This window comes from Galeopterus variegatus, unplaced genomic scaffold (genome assembly GCF_000696425.1).
Source record: "Galeopterus variegatus unplaced genomic scaffold, G_variegatus-3.0.2 Scaffold1249, whole genome shotgun sequence".
Classification (NCBI taxonomy): Eukaryota; Metazoa; Chordata; class Mammalia; order Dermoptera; family Cynocephalidae; genus Galeopterus; species Galeopterus variegatus.
Genome location: NW_007727360.1, coordinates 139,402 through 152,390, shown reverse-complemented (window position 1 = coordinate 152,390; position 12,989 = coordinate 139,402). Strand labels below are relative to the sequence as shown.

The 12,989-nt window shown below is 52.8% G+C and overlaps 1 protein-coding gene across 2 annotated transcripts in view; it reads right to left on the bottom strand.

Annotated features, from left to right (window-relative positions):
• SCARA5 (scavenger receptor class A, member 5) overlaps positions 1 to 12,989 on the bottom strand; it is a 109,728-nt gene that overhangs the window by 36,022 nt on the left and 60,717 nt on the right. For both annotated transcript variants that reach the window (XM_008575873.1, XM_008575874.1), the window contains exons 3-4: positions 9,324 to 9,998; positions 259 to 339 (exon numbers count right to left, since the gene is read on the bottom strand). In XM_008575873.1, the coding sequence (XP_008574095.1) occupies positions 259 to 339; positions 9,324 to 9,998 (756 nt within the window). The remainder of the gene's footprint in view (positions 1 to 258; positions 340 to 9,323; positions 9,999 to 12,989) is intronic.

Genomic DNA, 12,989 nt, shown 5'->3' with positions numbered 1-12,989 from the left:
GGTCCCCCAGCCCCTGGTTCGGGGGGGGGGGGGGAGTGGTTTCAGGGAGCTGTGGGCTTCTCCTGCACCCTTTTCGTTCAGACCTGACACTTTCTGAAAAGGAGCATTTGCTCCATCTTATTAATTTCTGGAAGAAACAGAGCATCTGCAGCTGAGTTGACTGAGCATTCTCCCAGGGAGCCCCATCTTTCATACCAATGACAAGGTAGGGGTTCAGGGACAAATTTGGGGTCTCCCCACCCAGGGCATCCCCATTACCTCGAAGTCCAGGTAACCCAGGGGTGCCAGGCTCGCCTTCCTTTCCTTCATCCCCCTGATCACCTTTGGGTCCCGGTGGCCCTGAAAGGGTTAAAACAGCAGCAAGGTTAGAGAGCTGCTTTCTGGAACAAGACCAGGACTTCTGTGGAGAAACTGAAATCCCCTGTCTCAGAGAGGAAGGGTCAGCACTGTGCTTCAGAAGCACACAGGGCCCCACCTAGCCCAGTTTTGGGGAGCATCAGGGAAGGCTTCCTGGAAGAAGTAATACCCAGAGTGAAATCTCAAGGAGAAATAGGAGATAGCTAAGTAGAGATGGAGTGAGAGTGTGTTATGGATTGAGTATTTGTACCACCCCCATCCACATGTTGAAGCTATCACCTGCAATGTGATAGGATTAGAGGAGGGGCCCTTGGGAGGTGATTAGGTTTGGATGAGGTCATGAAGGTGGAACCTCCATGATGAGATTAGGAGCTTTATAAGAAAAGATACCAGAGAACTAGCACGAGCCCTCTCTCCATCTTCCTGTCCCTCAGTCCCTCTCTCATGCTCTCTCTCCCTTGATGTCACTGCCATGGGAGGACACAGCAAGAAGGTGGCCACTGTCAATCCAGGGGGAGGGCCCTCATCAGAGCCTGACCGTGCTGGCACCCTGATCTCGGACTTCCAGCCTCCACAGCAGTGAGAAATCAACACCTGTTGTTCAAGCCACTCTCCAGGCTATGATTTTTCTTTTGTCTCTTCAGATGCCTTTTTACCATGGGTCTGTGATCTTTTATTGTGGCAGCCCAGGCTGGCTGAGATTGAAAAGGGAGAGTTCCAGGAAGAGGGGAAAATCCCTATACAGGCTTTAAGGGAAGAAAGAGATATGAAAGCCACGATGGGATAAGAAGCTGGGGAGCACAGTGGGGTGGGAAAGTGGGGGGTCTTGGAGGCTTGACCTGAGCATTGGACTCGACCCCAACTGAGGGCACCAGGAGTCAGAGGAAAGGCATGAGGAAAGAGCCCTGTTAGATCTGCATGCAAGGAAGTCGGCTCAGCTTTGGTGTAGAAAGTGGATCAGGACAGGAGGGAGGCTGGAGGAGGGGGAGGCTGCCGTCTGTCCAGGTGAGAGGTGGTGGATCCCTTCACTCATGAGCTGGCTGTGTGGCCTCAGACAGGTCACTTCAACATGCAGCGTTGTGGTGGGGACTGAATCCAACCACGTGCGTTAGAATCCCGGCCATGCCGGAGCCTCGGCCTGGAAGGCAGCCCCCTCAGGAGCAATGGGAAACCCTTTGCTGTGGTTTCACCCCAGGTCTTTCTGTCCCTGTGCACTCAGCCACACCCCCAGGACTGGACATCTTGCGATTCCCAGGACCCTCCTGCCACCCACTGTTGCACCTGCTGTTCTGGTGGGTGAGCCTGTGAGCCCACCCTGTCACTGCCAGCCCTGAGACTGTGCATGGCCATCTTCTCGACTCATCACTCCTGCTGAAAGTGAGCATGACCTGTTTGAACACACGTCCTTGATGCCATTGGACATGTATCTCACACTGTCTTATCCTGCAGCCATAGAGAGTGGGTTCTCTCTTTTCTAACAAAACTGCCGGCTCCCCGGGACAGGACTTTACCTCCTGGACCTGCTGGGAAGGCTCAGACTCCAAGCTCTCGCCTCCCGCTGCTTTGCAAGAGAGAAAGGGGATCAGGAATAATGTCCACACTGTATTGTACTGGGTTGCAGTGTCCCCCTCAGCCCCATTCATGTCAACTCAGAACCTCAGAATATGACCTTATCTGGAAATAGGGCCTTGGCAGATGTAATTAGTTAAGATGAGATCGTACTGGAGTATGGTGGGCCCTAATCCAATGACCACCAGTCCTTGTAAGAAGAGAAAACAGACAGAAGTGCGTGGAGAACACCACGTGATGACAGAGACAGAGACTGCAGTGACATGTTTACAAGCCAAGGAACATCGAGGATTGCCAGCGACCACCAGGAATTAAGAAAAGGCAAGGAAGGGCCCGTCCTTAGAGCTCTCAGAGAGAACATGTCCCCGTGGACACCTTGATTTCAGACTTCTAGTCTCTAGAACTGCGAGAGAATAATTTCTGTTAAGCCATGCAGTTTGTGGTGCTTTGTTATGGCAGCCCTAGGAAACCAAAACATGTATACTCACAGCATAGCGGTCACGTCTTGCACAATAAATAGTTGATGAATGAATGAATGCATGAGATCAGAGGGTGCTAATACACACAAAACAACCATGCAGCCAAGATCGAGATGTACTGATACATTCCGAAAGTTGGCACTGTCTTCAGACCCTGACCAAAGTTGACAGCTGTTTAATATTTCAATGGCACACGCACAAGGGAAAAGTAATCAACAAATTCACAAGTTACACAGATCATTTAAGGAGGACCAGGTTTTGTAGCTGTTATCCTCTTTTCCATGAAGAAAAGCAAAGTAGGACCGGCCATGCTGATCCCAGTTTGCAGACGCAGAACCTGTTTGGAACAGGCCTAAGACTGCGCAGCCAGTGAAAGGCACAGTTAAGAATCAAACGAGCTGCACAGCTCCATTCCAGCCATCTCCCGTCCAGGCCAGGGCTGCAGTGACGGCAGCCGAGAGAGAGCGCCTGGATCTGTGCTGCTGGGCTGGCCCCCACTTTGCCCTGCTGGGAACCCAGGCGCTCCAGGAATCAAGCTGGTCACAGTGTAAAGGATGTGGGTGTGAGCCACCATCTGGATCTTCCCAGGAATACCTCTCACAAAGGGAGAACGCTGCCCGGCAGGCTGGCGCTGATGGGGCACCCGGTGGAGACGTGTGGAAGGTGGGGGTTGACTACAGACACAGAGTGTCTTGGATTCAGGGCCTGGTTCTATTAAAATGCAGGTGGAAATCCCTTTTTCCTGCAGTCAGCAGGAGGCGTGAGTGGATTTGACAACATGAACACAAATGGCTCCATAACCTTGAGAGGTTAGGCCTGTGCACTACTCTTCATAAGGCGACCTCGGAACTGTCATAAGATTTCTGCTCAGGGTTATTCTACGGCACATCTGAAGTCACCCTGCCTCTCTGGGATGGGTCACCCAGGGATGTCTAAAAACATCCCACACATGGATATATTGTTTTAAACGCAAGTGAGTGGTGAGTGAGGGTCTTCACTAGAGGTTACCCAGGAGAAACTGGGGTGGACAGTGACAGTGGCCGCTGGTTCCCAAGCCTCAGTCACATCCTCAGGCGGTGCTGGCAGTGTGACCAGGGCCCGGGGGGCAAGGTGGCCTGGTGCTCCCAGGACCCAGTACTTCCTCCATTATGGCTGCTGCCACAGGCAGTGCATCCCCCGGATCTGACTTCTCTCCATGTTCATCAGAGCCTTTTCCCCCAGAAATCCAGGCTAGAAACCTCGAGCCTGCTTGAGCCCTCTTTCCTTTGTCTCCTCAGCCTCCTTCCCGCCACCTGTATTGCAGGCTTGTCACCAAGGAGAGTCCCTCTCATGTCTCCACCTCCTGCTTCAACACCACCATTGGGTCCCCATGGCCTCACTGAAGGCTTTCCAATGACCTCCTGTCTCTGGTCTCTCTCTGAGCCAACTGTGTGCCTTGCTGTCTGATTAATCTCTCTGAAATAGCAGGACAACCACACGAATTCAGAGCCTTCAGGGGCCCTCACAGCACACTGGGCCATAGCCCCTCCACTGGAGACCCCTCAAGTCCACTCACCATCTGACTCTTTCTGCTGCAGACTTACGGCTGGAGGATTCTGGGCACAAACTCTCCTCTACCTTGGCAAAAACGTTCTCCTCAGGGTGTCCCCAACCACGAGCCAAATCCTTTCCTTTTTAAGAGTCCAGTCCGTCTGAGACCTGAAGTCACCTTCAGGCCCACCCTTCTGATCTCTTAGGGCACTATAGGCAGAGCCCCTGAATCTCAGAGCTGGAAGGAACCTGGAGACCACTGTGCTCAATGGCCTGTGGGAGCACCCCGAGCCTGGTCAGGCCGGCCCCCTTGCTGGGCACCATCACCCACCTGGAGCTGTGGTCCCGCTAGGAGACAGCCTCCCCGTAGCCCTGTGCCTCACACACACCTGGCACACAGTTGGGGTGGGGGACTTGTATGTGCTGGAATTGGGGAGAGACCCCCCGAAGAACACATGCTCAGGACCACTGATGGACCAGACCTGCAGCCAGCCATACTGTGACCAAAATCGTGATGTAAACACCACCCTGAGAATCACACGAATCCCGAGGTGGCTGGCAGAGGGTGGAGTCCCCCAGCCAAGTGCTCCACTTGCAGGTCCCCGAAGTCCCCAGGGCACTGGACTCCCAGCAACTAGCACCTGCACGGTTTGGGGAGCTCTCCCACTTCCATCGTTTATGGCATCTGTCCACACCCCTGAGAAGTGAACAGGGTGGGGATGGTCAGCCCTGTTTCACAGCCACGGCCACTTGGACCCCAAAAGGTGCAGGGACTGCCCTGGCTGTGGTCCTCTGAGCCTTAAGGGAACAAGGGATAGGGGGCCGGGCTGAGTCCAACTTTCACAGGCCCCCCACTCCCTTCCTAGTGGAGAGTCATACAGTTCACTCAGGTCTCCGCCAGGCCATGTCCCCATCTTTAGAAGAGCAGGAATGCTGTTTTACATGTTGCTGCATTTGCTGAGATGCTCAGCACTTTCAGCAGATCCCCTGTAACTGGAAGCCACTGTCCCAGTGTTTGAGCTGGAAGCCACCGTTTCACTCCTTTCCTCCATCCCTTTGTAAATATTTGTTGAACTGGACTCTCTACTAGCTGGTGTCTTTCCTTAAAAAAAGCAGCCCACGGATAAATCTGCTTTGGACTTTTCTTGAGCCCAGAGAAGTGTTTTCTAGTCCCAGCTCGGCCGCTGGCTCGGTATTTGACTCAGGCAAGTCATTCCCCCTTGCTGAGCCTCAAGGTCCTCAGCTGCAAAACGAGAAGATTGCACTGGAGGATTCCAGAGACCTATCACCTCTCCAAAGTTCTGTGGTCCTAGAAGCTTGCATTCCAGCAGAAAGAGCCATCTGAATGTGGCTGGAGCCCTGCCTCCAGGCTTAGCTCGTGTCTTCCCTCCTGGCATGTCTCCCCTTACCGGTAATCTAAATTTTCTGCTTCTTTCAAACCCACAGACAGATTTCAACAGACCTGACTGATGCTGAAAATCCAAAGCAGAAAACAGAAAGCCTCACTGTGGATGTTTGCAAAAAACAAACTGGAGACAAAACTCATCAAAACTGTACAACAAAGCTAGAGGATAGAAACCATTTGGGTCAAGCTCAAGAATAACATAAATAAACTCTTATTTGAGAAAAATTCAGTATTTGTGGATTCTGAGGAATTCACAAGTACTGAGTGCGTGCGTATATGTGAGTATGTCTATGTATGTGTGTGTTTGTCTACGTATATGTGTGCACGTGTGTATGTGTGTACATGTGTGTGTACATGTGTGTGTGCGTACATATGTGCTTAAAGACCCTAAGAGAGGAACTGGACAAAGCTGGGCAGAAAGGCCACTCCAGACAGCAATTTGGAAATAAATGCACGGAAGCTTATCTGGTAAAACACCCCTTGTCCAAAAGCTAGGGTAGAACGTTGTTTTATTAAAGTTGAGTGGTAATTACATTCAGATATGTCAAACAGAAGTCTTTGTTTTATTTGTGGCTGGCTGGTACAGGGATCCAAACCCTGACCTTGGTGTTACAACACTGCACTCTACCAAGTGAGCTAGCCGGCCAGCCCAGAAGTCTTTTTAATAACAACAATTAGGCCACAATGAGAGAGCAAGGTGAGAAAGGGAGAAACTAGATACGGGGTGACATGAGAGCTGGGGGCCAAGTGGTTCAACTGGGAAGCGCCAGGAGCCCCTGCACTGTGGTCTGAATGTCTGCGTCCCCCCCGCCCCCCGCCCCAGGTCATATGTTGAAACCTAACCCCCAGTGCGGTGGTATTAGGAGGTGGGACCTTTGGGAGGGGATGAGGTCATGAGAGCTTGCTCCTGAATGGGATTTGAGCCCTTATGAGAGAGGCTCCAGAACGCTGCTTCACCCTGTCCACACATCAGGACCCAGCAAGAAGGAGCCAGCTGTGAACCAGGAAGCAGCCCCTCGCCAGACACTGAACCTGCCGGCACCTTGACCTTAGACTCCCCAGTCCCAGAACGTGAGAAAGAACCGTCTGCTGTTCATAAGCCACACGTCTATGCTATTCCACTATGGCAGCCTGAACTGACTCCTCCACCCATCAAGAAACCAGCGCCTGGAGACTGGAAGGCAGGCCCGGGCAGGATGGAGATGAAACTTTCAGTTCAAGGGAACCAAGGGTAGAACTTAGTTTGAGAACCAAAGACAGACTATTTAGAAGATTCCACTGGATGCATCCTGGCAAATGGGTGACCCCCAGAGCAAGGAGCCAAAGAGAGTGGACGTGGAAAGGAAAGAACCCGGATGTGAGTGTTTGGTGAGGCCCCAGAGGACGCACGGGCAGGGAGCGTGGCGATGTCTGTGGACTGGAAGAGGATGGAAAGAGAAAATGCCCCAAATGCAGGAAGGGAGCCCAAGGGACCATGCACTCTTCTCTTGTCCTTGCTTGTGGCTGGGAGCCTGGATGGTCAGTGACAACAACCCAGGTTTCTGGGCCAAAGAGGCCCATGTGCAGACCTCGGCTTTGCCACTTGCCGGCTGCATAGAAAACAGTGGGAAAGTTTTTCAGGCTTCTCATCTATAAAGTGGGGACAACGATACCTTTTGCAGGATGTGAGGATTAGAGGTCTTGAACATCTATTTGGAGAATTAATATCTACACAATGTCTGGCTCATCATAGGTCATAATCAGTGTGGCTACTGTTATTAGTAAGCACCTGAACAGACTGCCATGGGCAGGGGAGGTCGAGGGAGAGAGAAGACAGAAAAAGCCACTTCCCAGGGGTGGGGATTTGGAAGAAGAAATTCTACCTCAAACCCTTCTTTGATTTCTGAGATGTAAAAGTCAAAAGTGACTCAGGACCAGAAAACCAGGTTGGGCAGGGGAAGCCTCCGATTGCCCAGTGTCCAGATTCACCAGCTGTCCCACAAGCATTCTTTGAGTCTCGTCGTGTGTATTGCAGCGTTAGTGCTGGGCACACAGAGACAGACAGATCAGTGTGGGCTTCGAGCAGCAGCAGGAGCACTGGGCATCGGGATTAAAAGTCCTGGTCTTGTCATTGAACTATACACTTAAAATGGGTGAATTTTATGGCATGTAGATTATACCTCATTAAAGCTGCTGAAAGAAAAAGGCCTGGATTGGATCATTACCAGCTGTAATTAGCCAGGTCCTTGCTCCCTGAGCCTGTCATCTTCCTGCCAAAATCCTACCCCTCCCTCAGTGATGACACTTGCCTTAAACCTAGCCCAGAGCTGAGCTGGCCACAAGGACCCACTTTAAAACAAAACAGTGTGCATGAACACGCTCTGTGGACTGGGAAGGAAGGCCCATCACTACACTTTCCACTCTGGTAAATGTAGAAGCTCAGAGGAGGGAGACTTTACTGGGCTAGAGAGGTTAAGGAATTCTTGGAGGAGTAGGTTTGGGTGAGATCTTGAAGCATCAGTGGGATTGGGTGGGTGAGGAGGAGGGGCAGGAAGAGGGCACTGCAGTGGGTGGACAGCTGGGGGAAAGCGGTGGAGGAACAGGGAAAGGCAGGCAATGCTTTCAGGGCAGTGACCAGGTGTGTCCCTCTGGACTGGACACCTCACCCAGGACCAGGGGTGCAAGCTGACCATGCATGAGCTGTATATGGCCCACAGAGTTAAACAATGAAATGTTTCCAGAAGTTCCCACGCTTCTATTTTTCTCTTGGAAGATGGGAAGACTTTGACATCCTGGACCCACCTTCCAGCCTGGCAAGAATGGGCTGGACTTGCCATAGCCCCCTGACACCAAGATCACTTTGCTTATTGCTCGATGGCCCCTGCAGACAGTTCCATGTGCACCCCTGGTATGAGGGACAGTGGAAGAGAAGGCAGGAATGACAGAACAGGAATGCAATTCTGGGATCAGAAAGGCCTGGGGACAAATCCTGCTTCGTCACCTCTTGGCCCTGCAACGGTGGCCAAGCTAAGCTATTTCAGCTTCCAGAATCTCAGTGTCCTCATCAAAGCAGCACGGACAATTGCACTCTATGCCTCAGAGAGTTGTTTTTAAAGGATGCTGTATGAGATACACCCAGCACAGGACCCGACCCATAGTAGAGGCTCAAAATGGCATTACTACTGCTGCCTGTCAGGCTAAGGAGTTTTTAGTGAATCAGCAGACTTTGGGGAACCAGGGCAGGTGTTGAGCCAGGGAGAGGTGCGGGAAAAGTGCACTGCATGAGGGGCCTCTGTGGGCACATGCAGCAGGAAGGGACGGGGGTGGGGAGTGGGGGGAGGGACCCACTGGTGAGGGGTGAAGGCAGGGAAGGTGGGTCTCTAGACTTTCACATTTGCAGGCCCGTGGCAAGAGAATGGGGGCCCAGGGGGCCCATGCGTTTGTGCTTCTGTATTTAAGAGTTACAAATGAAAGTAGCAAATTGTTAAATAAAATATGTTCTTCTACCTGGATGATTACATCTTCATCACAGCCTACAAGGCCAGCTTCAAATGTGGAATTCTCCAACTCCCTGGAGCTCTGACTATCGGAACACCATGACACTGCAGGAGCTAGCCCTCTCTATTCCCTGCTTGAGCCTGCAGCCTGACCCCTTCTCCTCCCTGCAGTCCCAAGCTCTTGGAGGCTCTGACGGATCTGCCTAGGCATGAGAACGGCCAAGGGTGACTAACGAGGACAGGCCATTCTCATGCCTAGGGGTGTGGACACTGAGTTGGCTCTCTGGCCTAGGGAGGTTTGCCCAGGGGAGAGACCCGTGCAGGCCCTGGAGGTGGGTACAGGCCGTTTGGGCTGAAAATTCCAGAGTAGGGCAACACTTAAAAGCGGGGGTACGAGCTTGGAGTGGCAAGTGCACTTGGGGATAGGGACTCCTAGGCTCTTGGGAAAGGGCGCTTAGGAGGAAGCCCTGAGCACCCAGGGTCGGGCTGGGATGGGCCGGGCGGTACCTTTGGCCAGGGAGATGTTCCTCAGTGCGATGGAGTGCTCCCAGTCCTTGAGACGCAGGTCTTCGGTGACTGTGTTGAGCACAGCCAACTCCTGCTTGAGCTGCAGCTCCATGCCCATGTGCACCAGGCGCATGCGGCGTGTGTCCTCGCTGGCGTTGCTCACCAGCACCTGCAGGTCCTGCAGCCGCGTGTGATGCAGAGCCACGTCATAGGACAGGCTGTGGTTGAGGCCGCGCAGCGCACCCCCAACGTCAGCCAGCTCCTCGCCCAGGATGCCCACCCTGCGGGCCAGCCCGTCCAGCAGGCCCGCGTGGCGGCGCAGCAGCAGCTGGCTGCGGTTGCTCTCCACCTGCAGCTGGTACAGCTCCAGCTGCGCAGCATCGCTCTGCTGGCCCGTGCGGTCGCGCAGCAGGGCCACCGCCTGCTCGGTCTGCGCCGCCTGCGCGTGCAGCCCCCACAGCACGCCCTCCAGCCGCTGCACCGCGCCCGCCAGCGCCAGCAGCGAGTCTGACTGATTCTGCAGTGCGTCCTGCACCTTCCACACCTGCTCCGTCAGGTCGGCCTGCAGCGGAGCCTGCAGTAGCCGCAGCTGCAAGTCCCGCCAGCTCTCGTTCAGCCGGTTCACGTTCCGAGTGAGCGCCTTCAGGTCATCCGGGGAGCTCCGGGGCCTGGCTACTGCGGAGGAGGAGGAGAGAGATGAGCGCGCTGGGGAGCAGGTCCCAGGTACCAAGAGCCTAGCGTGCAGTAGGTGCTCAATAAATGATAGCTGAATGAAAAGCAGATCCCAGCCGCTGTGCTCACCAGCCAGTGGTCCCCAGACCTGTGTGTGCATTTGAATCACCTGGCCGGGTGTCTCACCTGCAGAAACTGTGATTGAAACAGTCTGGGGTGTGACCTGGGCTCTGGGATTTTTAAAAGACCCCGAAATAATTGTAAGATGCAAACAAGTTTATGAACCACTGTACTAATCTAACCATCACGTGTTAGTTTGATCTGTATGAAATTGCCATTTTTGTGTATTGATGAATGGTTAGATATCAGCAGTTTCCTGTTGTTCAACCTAAGAAATGGGTGTTGTTATCCTCTCGACTTTAGAGGTGGAGACCTGCTATGGTCTGAATATGCCCCCCCTTCCTATGTGGAAACTTAGTTGCCAAAGTGATAGTATTGAGAGGAGGGGCCAAGATCAAGGGATTGGATCCCCCTACCAGCCAGCCACCACCCCACCCCACATACAAACATAGAGGCAGTGAATTTAGGAGATGATTAAGTCGTGGGAATGGGATTAGTTTCCTTATAAAAGAGGTGCCAAGGAGCTGTTGTCCCTTCTGCCATGTGAGGACCCATAGAAGGTGCCATCTATGAGAGAAAGGCCCTCACTGACACTGAATCTGCTGGCCCCTTGATCTTGGACTTCCCAGCCTCCAGAACTGTGAGCAATAAATTTCTGTCATGTATAAATTATCCAGTCTAAGGTATTTTTTTATAGCAGCCTGAACAGACTATGACAGTACTATTATTACCCCTCCTACAGTCAGAGCTGGGAACACTGCCCTGGGTAGCACGGCAAGCAAATGGTAGCCCAGAGGGCTTGCTCCAGAGCCTGGGGACTTTCCCTCGAGTCTGTGCCACCCCAGGGCAGCCTCAGCTAGGCTCAAGGCGACAGTGTTTATTTTATGTCCTCCTGAGTGCCGGGGCCCATTTCCTCCTGCTTCAGGAAGGGCCCTCCTGGGCAGTGAGGACTGATTTTACATCAATACCCTCCCTTCTCTGCATCCCCCAACCCTTCTAGATCCCCCCTTTTCCTCCCCAGCAAAGAACCTGTCCCATGGACTCCCACCCTTTCCTCTTAGTTTCCTTCTCTTGGTTTCCTTTTCGGTTTTAAGCAGCTGTTGCATGATACCAAGAGAAGGGCTGTGTGCGTCAGTCATTGTACCCTAGCGTCCCTTTATCTCCTAGAGTTCAGGACTGCACAGGTGCACCACCAGTCCTGTAGCCGGGCTGTCTAGGGATGCCTGTTTGCACACTCTGCTCTGCACAGTAGAAAAACAGAAACGAGAAATGGGGGTGGAGCCCAGTAGGGGTGGGGCAGGTGAGGCACAGAGAGATTCGATCTTGGAAATCTCGGAATGGAGAAAACCAGAAAACTTGGTACACAGATTGTTCAAACAATGAGAAAATTGTAATGGAATAGGTTCTCTTGCGGAATGTTATGTTGGGAAGGGGGAATCAGTTGTGAGGGCTCTGGGGCCAGGTGCAGACCAGCTGGTGCAATCCTTCAGTGATGCGTCCAGAAGCACACAGCATTGGTGGTGGCCACACTGGAGGAGATGTCATTAAAGATTAGGTCCAGAGGCTCATAGGGCTGCATGGGTCTTGGGACCGTCCTCACCTCCTCCCCCACCCAGAACATGAACTCAAGAAGATCCTGCTGCCAAGTGGTCACCCAGCCTCTGCTTGCACCAGTCCCTCTGCCTTCAGTTACTGCTGACTGTTGGAATGTTCTGCAATCTATCCAGACTTGAAACTTGCCTCCCTGTAGTTTCTATCCACTGAGGCTGAACTTTGGTGTCACATGGAACATGGGAAGTATTTTTTCTACAACACAGGTCTTCAGAATTTCAGAGAGTTATCATGTCCTACTACACGATAACTTTTCTGGTTTAAAATCTGCACTGCCTTCATTTATTTCCTGATGTCTAGGTTCTAAACCTCCATTCATACTGGCTGTCCTCTACCGTATGTACCCCAGATCGTCAACTTCCCCATAAAAGCTGGTGCTTGATCAAAGTGTGATTTTCCAAGGTGCAGACAGACTGGGCAAAGGGTGGTAGAAGGATCATCTCCTCCATCCCGGCCATGAGACTTCCACTGAGATGACCAACATCAGGCCCTGGTTAGCTTCATCAGGGCTGTGCAGAGTGTAGCCTCGGGGTTGGGTCTATACAGACTCTGCTGAACTGGACGTTACCCCATTTGACAAATGAACAGACCAATGTTGGGAGAGTGTGAGTGACCTGCTAATGGCAGGCCTCCCGATGCCACAGCTCATCTCTGGAAGGTTAACCAGAGTTGTCAACACCAGGAAAGGTCCCAGGGAAAATGAATCCACAACCCAGTCACAGCCCAGGGGTCCACAGGGTTTGTCTGTTGAAGAAAGCATCACAGGCCAGGATCTGATCCTAAAACCAACATGTCAGTCCAATATTTGGCCCAGATTGGTGACAAGTACTGACACAGGGCACCAGGGAACAGAAGCCAATACTTACATGCCAGTCTCTTCTCTCGATGCCCCTGGAGCTCAGAGAGACACTGTGGCTTATCAGAAGTAGGAGGAACACTCTGAGCTTTGTAGGACACTCTGGTTTTAGAACTGGGATTGTGGGCGACTAAGAGAAACAGCGCCACCTCCTTGACTGAAATCCCAGGACCGATGGAAGGCCACATTTGCCCAGAGGCAGGACCATGAAGTAGGCAACGTCCTTCCCTCCCACTGTCTTCCCAGCTGCGCCGGCCCCTCCATCCCTCTTCAGGTTGTCCCCGTGCCCCTCTGGTCCCCTGTGCCCTGGGAGGCCCGGGCCTGCCCCTCAGCCAATCCTCTCAGCACCGACCAGCTCTGGGCCCTTCTCTCTGTCCATATGGTGACAGCTGACAATCAGCTGCCCC